Source organism: Chiloscyllium punctatum, chromosome 22, assembly GCF_047496795.1.
Source record: "Chiloscyllium punctatum isolate Juve2018m chromosome 22, sChiPun1.3, whole genome shotgun sequence".
NCBI classification, from domain to species: domain Eukaryota; kingdom Metazoa; phylum Chordata; class Chondrichthyes; order Orectolobiformes; family Hemiscylliidae; genus Chiloscyllium; species Chiloscyllium punctatum.
Genome location: NC_092760.1, coordinates 21,345,623 through 21,358,390, shown reverse-complemented (window position 1 = coordinate 21,358,390; position 12,768 = coordinate 21,345,623). Strand labels below are relative to the sequence as shown.

At 40.9% G+C, this 12,768-nt stretch overlaps 1 protein-coding gene across 1 annotated transcript in view; it reads left to right on the top strand.

Annotated features, from left to right (window-relative positions):
- LOC140493876 (uncharacterized) overlaps nt 1–12,768 on the top strand; it is a 172,247-nt gene that overhangs the window by 10,121 nt on the left and 149,358 nt on the right. The window contains exons 3-11 of the mRNA XM_072592870.1: nt 1,334–1,595; nt 3,462–3,576; nt 7,461–7,548; nt 7,633–7,742; nt 10,003–10,222; nt 10,337–10,462; nt 11,978–12,095; nt 12,229–12,367; nt 12,652–12,762. Of these exons, the coding sequence (XP_072448971.1) occupies nt 1,334–1,595; nt 3,462–3,576; nt 7,461–7,548; nt 7,633–7,742; nt 10,003–10,222; nt 10,337–10,462; nt 11,978–12,095; nt 12,229–12,367; nt 12,652–12,762 (1,289 nt within the window). The remainder of the gene's footprint in view (nt 1–1,333; nt 1,596–3,461; nt 3,577–7,460; nt 7,549–7,632; nt 7,743–10,002; nt 10,223–10,336; nt 10,463–11,977; nt 12,096–12,228; nt 12,368–12,651; nt 12,763–12,768) is intronic.

Genomic DNA, 12,768 nt, shown 5'->3' with positions numbered 1-12,768 from the left:
CTCTTGGATTGCAGCAGTTCAAGAAAAAAGAACAAAAGAGAAGTACAGCACAGGAACAGGTCCTTCAGCTCTAGAAGCCTGTGTCATTCACCATGCCCTAACAAAACAGGCCTTCTGCCCTTATTCAGTCCGTAGCCCTCTATTCTCTCTTAATCATGTCACCATCCAGATGCCTCTTAATGTTGCCAACATACCTGCTTCCAGCACCTCTTCTAGCAGTGCATTCCAGGCTCCTACCACACACTGCGTGAAAAACTTCCCTCGCAGGCAGGTACAATTACGATGTTTAAAAGGCATCTGGATAGGTGTATGAATAAGAAGGGTATAGAGGGTAATACTGGTAAATTGGGATAGCTGGTCAGAGCAGATATGATGGGCCAAAGGATCTGTTTCTGTGCTGGAAGACGGTATGACTCTATTAATCTCCCTTAAACGTTTCCCCTCTCACGGTGAACTTGTGGCCCCTTGTGGTTGAAACTTCAACCCAAGGAAAAAGCCTCTGACTATCCACCCTATGTATGCCTCTCATAATTTTGTAGACCTCTATAGCAGCTGTCTTTCCAGTGAAAACAATCCTAGTCTTTTTCAACTTTCCTTACAAACCATAGGCTGCTCGTCACCACCTTCTCAAAAGGAAGTAGGCAATAAGTTAGGATTAATCCTTGGCAAAACATTGTAGGCTGAAGGGCCTGTTCTGTGCTGTACTTTTCTATGTTCTATGTTCTAAGTGCTTTCCCAGCCAATGATGGCCACATCCAATGAGTGAATTTTAAAAATGGAGTTCTTGGAAACAGTATTGCAACAGAGCAGAAATGGAATTTCTACATGATATCTGAGGAGATAATGATCCATTGAAGGGAGGAGCTGGTAGTTATATTTCTTAGGAACTTGAAAAAAGTCAGCCTATGAAAGATGTTTTCACAGAGCAGCCAATGTCAACCTTATCTTCTTGTATACATAGTGCTCTGTATTTCTTGCAAAACAATAATCAGATTTAGAAACAAAAAAATGATCCGAAGGATGTTATCGAGGTCAACAATTTACATTATTTCTTCACTCAGAGAAAAGCCTAAGAAAACAAGTATAGGAGATTTGAGGTTAAAAAAAAGGAAACTGCTGGAGAAACTCAGCAGGTCTGGCAACACCTGTGGAGAGAGAAACAGAGTTAATGTTTTGAGTCTGGTATGACACTTGACTCAAAAAAATAATTCTGTTCCTCTCTCCACAGATGCTGCCAGACTTGCAGAGTTTCCCCTGCACTTTCTGTTTTAACAATCAAATTTTTTTTTCTGATTTCATTCATGAAGTTTAATTGTCTATTTTCACTTCGTAGGTCACAATCCAAACCACAATTTCCGTGTTTGCAGTACCTGGGGAAATTATCACTTTAAAACCTTTGATGGTGACTTTTATTATTTTCCTGGAACTTGCAACTATGTCTTCGCTTCCCAATGTTTAAGTAGTTATGAGGAATTCAACATCCAGATGAGACGTTCCATTGTCAATGGTTTTCCAAGGATCTCTCACATTGTGCTGAAAGTTGATGGAACAGTTATTGAAGTACAGAATTCAATTATTTCAGCCGATGATAATCTGTAAGTGTTTTATTATTTGAAGCTCTTATACCAGATCTGCACAGTTTAGTCTGGTGGGAGAAGAGGGATGGGAAGGTTGCTTTGTTGAATTATGATCTGGATTTTCTAAACACAATTGGGAAAACAACGATCCAGATATTTCTTGGTCCCAAACTTATGGCTCAACTGTGTTGCTGACTTGGCCATGTTTTTAAATGATCTAATTGATAAGGAGGTGAATTGAGCATCCATTAGGGGAATGAAACACAGGGCAACTGTGCAAAACTAAGGTACTGCTCACTTCCTAGTGCAAGCTACTCAAGGCCCTGACAGTTTTAAACATAAAAGAAATATTTTCTGTCACTCTGTAATGGGCCTGCCTAATTTGCACCAGAATCAGGTTAATTGAAATAGCCACTAAAAATGGCAGTGTCGATGTGCTAAATGAACTTTAGTACCTTGTTAATTGGAAGCGAATGTGTACCCATTCCTTCTTCCTGCCAGTATTTTGAAAATTGAACACAGTCCTGGAGGAGTTCAGATCCAGAGACAGGGTCTATATATTTTAATGTCACCCATACCAAACTCTGCAGGCGTTTGAAAACAAGCCCATACTGTGTTACAAGGTTAAAAAAAAGTGTGTAGCATATCAAACTCACAGCAGTCTTTTCCCCCACAAGAACCACAATCCAATCCTATTGTCCTGCTCATGCTCTCTGAACCATAACATTTCTCTTTGCAAACATCAAACGAGAAAATAATTTCTGGATCAACGACTTTCTGATCACTTCTGTGTAGTGAATTTTCTCAAACTTATCCTCTTAATCCTCCTGTGATCTTACATTTGGTTGTCTTGTTACAATTTTACTGATTGATGAAATCATTCATCATAACCATCTTGAGCAGCTCCAGCAGGTCAGCCATTACCTTCTTCTTACCAGTGAACATAGCCGAAACTCCTCAAGTCTCACTTTTGAAGGACACTCCATTACTGAATCTTCACAGCATCTGTGAAGAGAAAGCAGAATTACTTTCAGTCCAGTGACCTTTATCAGAACTTATTATAGCTAGAAAAAGGTTGGTTGATATCCTGAAGTTGGGGTGGGAGGATGGTGAGGAGTAAACAATAGGTGGAGTTGGAGCTCAAAGAAGGAGCAAAACAATTGGGCAGGGAAAGGAGTAGGTAAAGGTCAGCCTGGAAGAACCAATAGCTGCTAATGGACTCCATTAATGGCTGGCAATGAGTTGCTTGTGGCACATAGATGCTTGATGACTGGCACAGACAATGAGGGGCAAAAGGGATTCTGTCTATGCTGACTCTATCGACTGCAGTAACTTGCTGATGAGCATTCCAAAGCACCTTCCAAATGTGTGGCCTCTCCGACCTAGAATGACAAGGCAGAAAATAAATGCCTAGGAACACCATTGCCTGCAAGTTTCCCTTGAAGTCATGCACCCACATGCTGGCTTTAGAAATACATCAGCTTCTTTCACTATTACCGAATCAAAATCCTGGAACTTGCACCGACCATATGTGGAAGTTCAAGAAGGTGGCTCACCATTATGTTCCCAACAGAAGTTAGGGATAGGCAATAAATACACACCTTGCCAGAAATGCTGATATTTTATGAAACAAATAAATTACATGAGAAAAAGAAGTTCTCTGGTGGTTTGCTGAGGATGGGATAATGGATAAGGATGATAAAGTATGAGTGATGGTTTTGGACAGGTTGTAATTTGTTCAGGAGCTAAATCTGTTGGATAGAGTTGCAAATAAAAATAACAAATAAACAATTTGTTTTGTAAGCCTGTAATATATTTCTGAAATAATTAAATTCAAGGCCATGTTGAAAACATTTATAATTTTTTTTGCTTCTTTTATTGTAGTGTGACATTACCTTACGCCCATTCTGGGATTGTGATTGAGAAAGTCAGTAATTACACTCGAATCACTGCAAAGATTGGCTTGACTCTTATTTGGAATGGAGGTGACGCCCTCACGGTACGTGCATCATTACATTAGCAGCTATTTGAATATACCCCACCATTTTCCAACCCTTAACTAAGAAATCATGGACGTGATGGTATTGTCTCTGGACTAAAGAGTTTGAATCTTACACGGCAGATGGTGAAATATACTTCCTAAATCCAGGCTTAAAAGCTGGAAAAACTCATCTGGTTCACGAATACCATCTGGTATCTAAATCTGCTATCCCACCATCTGGTTTGCATGTGACCTCAGATCCATTGATTCATAAATGCCCTCCGACATGGCAGAACAAACCTCTCAATTGTATCTAACTGCTGCAAATTCTGATCAAAAGGAACAAAATCAGATGGAACATCTAGCATTTACTAAGGCATCAGAAATAACAAATACATACCCTGTCAACCATGCCAAAGTTGGGAAAGCTACCTCATGGACTATTCAAATAACAGCCCGACAGACTCATTCTTATAGACCCATATCTTATAGACCCATATCTTATAGGCCCATATCTTATACACCCATATCTTATAGGCAATGTGTCAGTCGCCGCTACTATCACATCTGGCTATGTTCAGCCTGAACAGGACAGGCTCATCAGAGGTGGAAACATAATGGTACACAGTTGAGATGGAATTGACTCCAGATCCCATGACATCTCAATACATTAGATTAAACATGGTCAAATAAATTTCTTGCTGGTTACTACCAACCATAGTCTCCCCCACACATCAGATCATGAATCATTTTTCCTCCATATTGAGCACTTGAAGAAAGCAGGAGGTTGACAAGACCAACAGAATGTACTCATGGTGGGACCATCACCTGGGCCAAGTGACAAAGGGCATACCTGATGGCTGGACATGCATTTGTGGTTAGAGAATGAACAAGAGGTGAAAAAACATATTTGACTCTATCCTTACCAATTTACCTGAGGCAGATAAGTCCATCATGATAGTACCAATGGAGATGATTGTGGTGACATGGTTCTTCCTTTAGTTTTAGGGTATCATCTAAGCAACTGGAGAGTTGTGTTAGAACCATCATTTCTGAATTGAATCCTTTATTCTGTGCCCTAACTGATGTAAACAATTGCAATATACATGGTGTCACTCATTAACAAGGGGTTGATTTATGTCAAGATTAGAGTGTTACTGGAAAAGCACAGCAGGTCAGGCAGCATCCAAGGAGCAGGAAAATCAACACTTTGGGCAAAAGCCCTTCATCTGGAATGAGGCAGAGAGCCTCTGGGGTGTAGAGATAAATGGGAGGGGGTGGTAGGGCTTGAGAGAAGATAGTTAAGAATACAATAGGTGGATGGAGTTGGGGATGAAGGTGATAGGTTGGAGAAGATGGTGGAGCAGATAGGTGGGAAAGAAGATTGGCAGGTAGGACAGGTCATGAGGATGGTACTGAGCTGGCAGGTTGGAACTGTGGTGAGGTGAGGGAAAGGGGAAATGAGGAAACTGGTGAAGTCCACATTGATGCCCTGGGGTTGAAGTGTTCCGAGGCGTAAAATGAGGCGTTCTTCCTCCAGGCGTCAGGTGGTGAGGGAGTGGTCATGGAGGAGGCCCAGGACTGGCATGCCCTCGGCAGAGTGGGAGGGGGAGTTGAAATGTTGGGCCCCACGGAGCGGTGGGGTTGATTGGTGAGGGTGCCCTAGAGATGTTCCCCAAAGCGATCTGCGAGATGGCATCCAGTCTCCCCAATGTAAAGGAGACCGCAACGGATACAATAAATGACATTGGTGGATGTGCAGGTGAAACTTTGATAGTGTGGAAGGCTCCCTTGGGGCCTTGGATGGAGGTGAGAGGGGAGGTGTGGGCGCAGGTTTTGCAATTCCTGCAGTGGCTGGGGAGGGTGCCAGGATGGGAGGGTGGGTTGTAGGGGGGTGTGGACCTGACCAGGTAGTCACGGAGGGAATGGTCTTTGCGGAAGGTGGAAAAGGGGTAGGGAGGGAAATATATCTCTGGTGGTGGGGTCTGTTTGTGGGTTGCGGAAATATCGATGGATGATGTGGTTTATGCGGAGGTTGGTGGGTGGAAGATGAGGACCTGGGTGTTGTGTCCTTGTTGCGGTTGGAGGAGTGGGGTTGAGGGTGGAGGTGCGGGACGTGGATGAGATGTGCTGGAGGGCATCTTCAATCATGTGGGAAGGGAAATGACAGTCTTTAAAGAAGGAGGCCATCTGGTGTGTTATGTGGTGGAACTGGTCCTCCTGGAAGCAGATATGGTGGAGGCTGAGGAATTGGGAATATGGGATAGTATGTTTTCAGGAGGTAGGGTGGGAAGAGGTGTAATCCAGGTAGCTGTGGGAGTCGGTGGGTTTGTAAAAAATGTCAGTGTTAAGTTGGTCATCATTAATAGGGATGGAGAGGTCTAGGAAGGGGACGGAAGTGTCAGAGATGGTCCAGGTGAATTTAACGTCAGGGTGGAATGTGTTGGTGAAGTTGATGAACTGCTTAACCTCCTCGCGGAAGCACGAGGTGGCACCAATGCGGTCATCAATGTAGCGGAGGAAGAGGTGGGGAGTGATGCCGGTGTAACTACGGAAGATGGACTGTTCTACATAGCCAACAAAGAGACAGGCATAGCTGGGGCCCATACAGGTGCCTATGGCTACCCCTTTCATCTGGAAGAAGTAGGAGGATTCGAAGGAGAAATTGTTAAGGGTGAGGACAAGTTCAGCCAAATGAACAAGAGTGTCAGGAGAAGGGTACTGGTGGGGATGTTGGGGTTGATTAATGCAATTAGCTGAATGACTACAGTGGTAACAGAATTACACCAGGATTGATCCCTGTATTGACTGGTCGATGTGCCTCAGTGAATGTACGATCAATGGATAATGATGCCTTCACTACTCTGCCACTGCCCTTCCTTCTGTCTGTTAATCATCCAACCCAGGCCAATTGCTGCCAACAATGCAGAGTTGGTGTGTAACAAAGCCAGACATTTTAGTTCTAGGATTACTCAAAATAATCCTACAAGGCCATTTTCTACTCATTCACTGAATCATGCTACAGCCCAAACTTGATGGACATCATGATTGGGAACAAGATGTCTGAGCAAAATGTTGAACATCAAAATTTTCATTGAAGGTATTAGGAAACTTAGGGGGACAGATAGGTTCGATAAAAAGAAGCTATTTGTTCTAATGTTGAGATGAAGGCTGGGTGCATGGTCTAAGAATCAGGCGAGAAATTAAGAAACAATTCTATACACAAAAGATGATACAGGTCATTCTGCTATAATGGGCATTTCATTAACACAAATGCGCTATAATGCGACTGACGAATTGGGGACATTGTTTCTCAAACATGTGTTGGCTGTAACGCAATTATATCGCCAATACTTTCAGTGTTGTTTCTAAAGTGCAATTTTTCTATAACGTGGGGTTGCACAAGAGCGCAACCATTGCACTTTTGAAAAAAAATGTAGAAATCCGCAAATCTCTTCCACAAAGAACAATTGAAGCTTGATCAAATATTAATTTTACATTTGAGTTTGACAGGTTTGTGTAAATTGTCAAGGAATTTGGGGCAAAGGCAGATGCCAGGATTTGCACACCAGCCACTTTTGAATGGAGATGCAGGAATCTCCTTGCTGCTAAACACAAGATCAGCTGCATAAAGTTCACAGAGAAAGCATTTACTGGAGTGCAGTAATCAGAAAGTCTGTGAGATTCAAAATCAGTGGTAAACTTTCAGAGGATTCATAATCTGTCTACTCTCCAGTGCACACTTCCACATTGCCAGCCCACCCAAAACAGAACCTGGAGCCTCATATTGCAGTGTCATCTCTAAAATATTCCCATTGACAGACAAAAACTTCTATTCTTCATAATTTACTTGATGCAGCTCATAGTACATTTTTGATTTTCCTTTTCATGTTTTGCAATAGCTTGAACTGGGCCAACAGTTTGTCAACACAACATGTGGACTCTGTGGTGATTTCAATGGCATACGAGATAATGAATTTTATTCAAATGGTACGTATGAAGGGTACTAGCCATCACATTTGATGAGATAGTTTTATTTCATGTTGTTTATTTATTGATTGTTATTGATTAAAGGATACCACCTGACTCCAATCCAGTATGGAAATTTACAGAAACTGAACGATCCCAAGGAGCAATGCAATGATGTACCTTCATCTGAACAAAACAAAAATTGTTCAACGTTTGTGAGTCGATGTTTCTTATTAATCTAACCTCCTTTTGGCTTGAATCCATTTTAGCTCTGAGATTTTATTTTAAACATTTGCTTCTGCTAATTATCTACTCCTTTTTCCACGCCAATTAGACATTATTCAAGCGTAAGCTATTTTTATAGTACACATAGCACAGAAGAAGGCCATTTGACCTGTCTGCTGTCTGCATTTAAGGTCCACACAGATTGATTTCCTATCCCATCTTGGTGAAGGTGACATAGTGGTAATGTCAATTTTGGTGGCTCAGTGGTTAGCTCTGCTGCTTCTTAGTACCAGGGAGTTGGGTTTGATTCCAGCCTCAGGTGACTGTGTGTACAGTTAGCACATTCTCCTGTGTCCGTGTGTTACAGTCCAAAAATGTTTAGGTGGATTGGCCCAGCTAACTTGGCCAAAGTGTGCGGGCTAGGTGGATCAGCCATAGTAAATAAGGAGTGGGAGGCTCGGGGCTGGCCTGGTGGGCTGAATAGCCTCTTTTTGCACTGTAGGGATTCTATGATGCCTTTAATGTCACTGGATTAATAACCCAACAGTTGAAGGGAATAGGAATAAAATGTTGTGTTGATAAGGTGAGGTGAAGAGAGAGGGGAATAGTATAGATCAAGAATATAGACACATCATAAACGATTATAGCTAATGTATGGCCTAATGGTCCCATTTATCATAGAATCCCTACACGGTGGAAACCAGCCATTTGGCCCAACAAGTCCACACCAACCCTCCTAAGAGTAACTCACCCAGACCCATTCCCCTATCCTATTACTCTACATTTACCCCTAACTAATGCACCTAATCTACACATCCCTGCACACTGTGGGCAATTTAGCATGGCCAATTCACTTAACCTGCACACCTTTGGACTGTGGAAGGAAACTGGAGCACCTGGAGAAAACCAACACAGGCACAGAGAGAATGTGCAAATTCCACACAAACAGTTGCCAGAAGCTGGAATTAAACCTGGATCCCTGACGTTGTGAGGCAGCAGTGCTAAATCACTGAGCCACAATGCTGCCACACTTCTGTCCTTTAAATTCATAGGGACCCATTGTAAATGACAATGTGCTAACTTTATACATTTTAACATTCAGGATAGCTGATGTTTAGAATGATAATAATTCATTGGTCCATATGGTCCTCTGTGATTAGGATAGAGAGATCCTTGTTCCAACTCAATGTAGTCAAAAATCACATGAGACCGGGTTACAGTCCAGCAGGCTTACTTGAAACATCAAGTTTTCAGAGCCCCTGCTCCTTCCTCAAGCAGCTAGTGAGAGAAAATACATTGGACACAGAACTTATAAGTAAATGATCAAAGGGTCATACAACTTATGCAAATATATTGAACAAACCAAGATGGCTATTAGGTTTTTAATCAGTTAGAATGGAAGACAGGTTTCAAATGATTATTATGTAAATCCCAGAATTTCTTTTGAGTCACTACCCCAAGATCTTTTACTTATAAATTCCGTGTCCAATGTATTCTCTCTCACTAGCTGCCTGACGAAGGAGCAGTGCTCTAAAAGCTTGCAGTTTCAAATAAACCTGTTAGACTATAACCTGGTTCTTGTGATTTTTGACTTTGTCCACCCCCAGTCCAACACCAGCACTTCCACATCATAACTCAATATAGACATGAGTACTTGATGCATATACTTGTAGGAAAGATGCAAGCATCTCATACACCGGTGATCCACATCTTTGTTACGAAACATATTAACAATGTGCTGCCACTGTTTAAGGAAGGTGGTAAGGACAACTATAGACCAGTGAGTCTGACGTCAGTGATGGGCAAGTTGTTAGAGGGAATCCTGAGAGACAGGATGTACATGTATTTGGAAAGGCAAGGATTGATTATGGATAGTCAACATGTCTTTGTGCATGGGAACTAATGTCTCACAAACTTGATTGAGTCTTTTGATGAAGTAACAAAGAGGATTGATGAGGGCAGAGTGGTGGTACGTGTATGGAATGAGCTGCCAGAGGAAGTGGTGGAGGCTGGTGCAATTACAACATTTAGAAGACATCTGGATGGGTATATGAATAGGAAGGGTTTGGAGGGATATGGGCCAGGTGCTGGAAGGTGGGATGAGAATTGGGTTGGGATATCTCGTCAGCATGGACAAGCTGGACCGAAGGGTCTGTTTCCATTCTGTATATCTCTATGACTCTATGACTGTATGTAATTAAACACTGATGCACAATTTGGCCTTTACTTAATAATTTCCTTTCTCCTCAGGAATCCATGTGTGAAAGAGCACTGACTGATCCAGGTTTTTCCAACTGCTATGATATCTTAGATATAGCACCTTTTATCAAGAGCTGCATGCTGGATGTGTGCCTATGCAAGGATTTAGAAGATCCATCATCCTGCATGTGTAATACCTTATCAGAATTTTCTAGACAATGTGCTCATGTTGGAGGTAAACCTAGCAACTGGAGAAGGAAAGAAATGTGTGGCAAGTAATTTAAAATTGCTCAACCTCAATCTCCCCAAACAAAATCACAAAAACCATTATTTTCTCATGGAAATTATGAATATATTAAATGTTGGCACTGTATCTCTATTACAGAGAAGACTTGCCAGTTTAATATGACCTACGAGGAGTGTGGTATTCCATGTGCAGACACATGCTCAAATCCTGATAGGAGCCGGATGTGTGAGGACCACTGCATTGATGGCTGCTTCTGTGCTCCAAGTAAGATACAATGCCTCAAAATATTGTTCAGTTGAATACTAACTGTATGTGATGGTTTTCCCTTGTTTAATAAGGGGGAGGAGTTTATATGTCAAAAGCACATTGACTAAAAGCTGACATGAAAATTTACCTTAGCACAGCTAGTACAATCTAAAGGAATATTGCAAGTTAATTATCAGAATCAAAAAGTTTAACTGTCCTTCACCCATACTGATAGTGACTGAACTGTTCACTCTAAGTATTTTCTGTTCTTGTTTCAGATTTCCAGCATTTTTCAATGTTTTCTTTATATTTTCAAGTTTACTTAGGTTACCGTGTTCATGATTTTAAGATGTGTTGGCAAGGCTTTATCGCTGACTTTATCACTGAGGCAGGAGCTATACTGTACTTATATTTATCTAAAGCAAACTGCTAATACTATTGAAATCAATATTTTCAGATTTACCTTAACTGAAATAAAAGTAGGGTTATAATTAAGGTAGCCATCATGATTAAATTTCAGGACCTGATATTTCAGAGGAATTGTAATACAACAAATTGTGTAAATCCCTTATGCATAAAAAGTAATAGCAAGACATTCAAAATGGTAGGAAGAGGGATAATGGATGCTTCAGCCACCACAGTAATGTACAAAGCCTATGTGAAATTTTGTTCAAGCAGAACAGAACCTGTAAACAGGCAAGCACTGCCTGCCTATGCTTCTCCATATTAAATGTTCTTAAGGTTGCTTGAGTACTCTGTGAATCAACATCAAATGCTGATTATAACATTCTGAAAAAAATTCAGGAACAAAAAGGATGAGCTTGTGCCACGTAAGCTTTGTCTAGTTGTGCCATATTGATATACGAAAAGTATTTGGGTGTTACGTTACTTTTAATGTTATCATAGAGAAGATGTAACATCAGTTTTATAGAAAGATACATGTGCCCGCCTCATATAAAGTCATAGAGTCATAGACATGTACAGCATGGAAACAGACCCTTCATTCCAACCAATCCATGCGGACCAGATATCCCAATCCAATATAGGCCCACCTGCCAGACACGGGGAGTTTGCACATTCTCCCCGTGTCTGCACCTGCCCCGGGTGATCCGGTTTCCTCCCACAGTCCAAAAATGTGCAGGTTAGGTGAATTGGCCATGCTAAATAGTGTTAGGTGCAGGGTAAATGTAGGGGAATGGGTGTGGGTGGGTGCGCTTCGGCGGGTCGGTGTGGACTTGTTGGGCCGAAGGGCCTGTTTCCACGCTGTAAGTAATCTAATCTAATTAGATTAGATTAGATTAGATTAGATTAGTATTGTTAGAGAAACAATGATTTGTGTTGTATTAAACACAAACAAAAATAAATTTATAGCAGAGGCTCTTCAGAGTGTTACAAAGTGGGATTACAATAATAAATAAAAAGAGACAACATGATAATAACAGTCGAAGTAACTGAATCATATCATTTTAAAAGTACGAAAAATCTGCATGTTAAGAATCTGTGTATGTGTAACTTCAAAACTTTATATTGTAGATACTGTTCTTGATGATATTTCCAACACTGGATGCATTCCAAAAGAACAGTGTCCCTGTACCTACAATGGATTATCTTATGCACCTGGAGAGTCCTATTCCACCAAATGCAGTAAATGGTAATTAATTTGACTTTTACAAAAAAAATCATAAAGTTCATGTTTTTTTTAGATGGAATTTTTCCTTTTGTCATTTTTTCCTTGATTTTCATCCAAGGAAAATACTGATATTGAACACTTTTTAATCTGACAGCAATTGTAATGGAGGACAGTGGTCTTGTACTGATCTATCTTGCCCTGGGATCTGTTCTGTTGAGGGAGGATCTCATATTAATACATTTGATGAAAAGCAATACACATTTCATGGGAATTGTCATTATGTTCTTGCTAAGGTAAGGATCACTTTCACTTGGGTTTTAGCAAAATGAAAATTAACAGCACCAGCAAGCTAACATGCTAATAATGTTGTTGATTGTCACTAGAATAAAGATGTTACTTAAGAGGATTGGCATTGGTATATTTCTGTTTTCATTTCATCTAAAAGTGTGTGTCTTCCAGAAGTACTAACTCAACAAAATATTCAACTCTCTATGAGGTTTAGTTTGAAGTGCCATGCAAGTGGATGATTTCATTAAAAGTTGTTATTTGGTCTCTTTCTTCTAATCCATCACTCTAGGACTGCGAAAATACTTTCTTCACTGTCCTCGGAGAGCTGCAGCAATGTGGTATTACAGAATCTGAAACATGCTTAAAGTCTGTATCACTGACTGATCATAGATCTCAAACTGTAAGT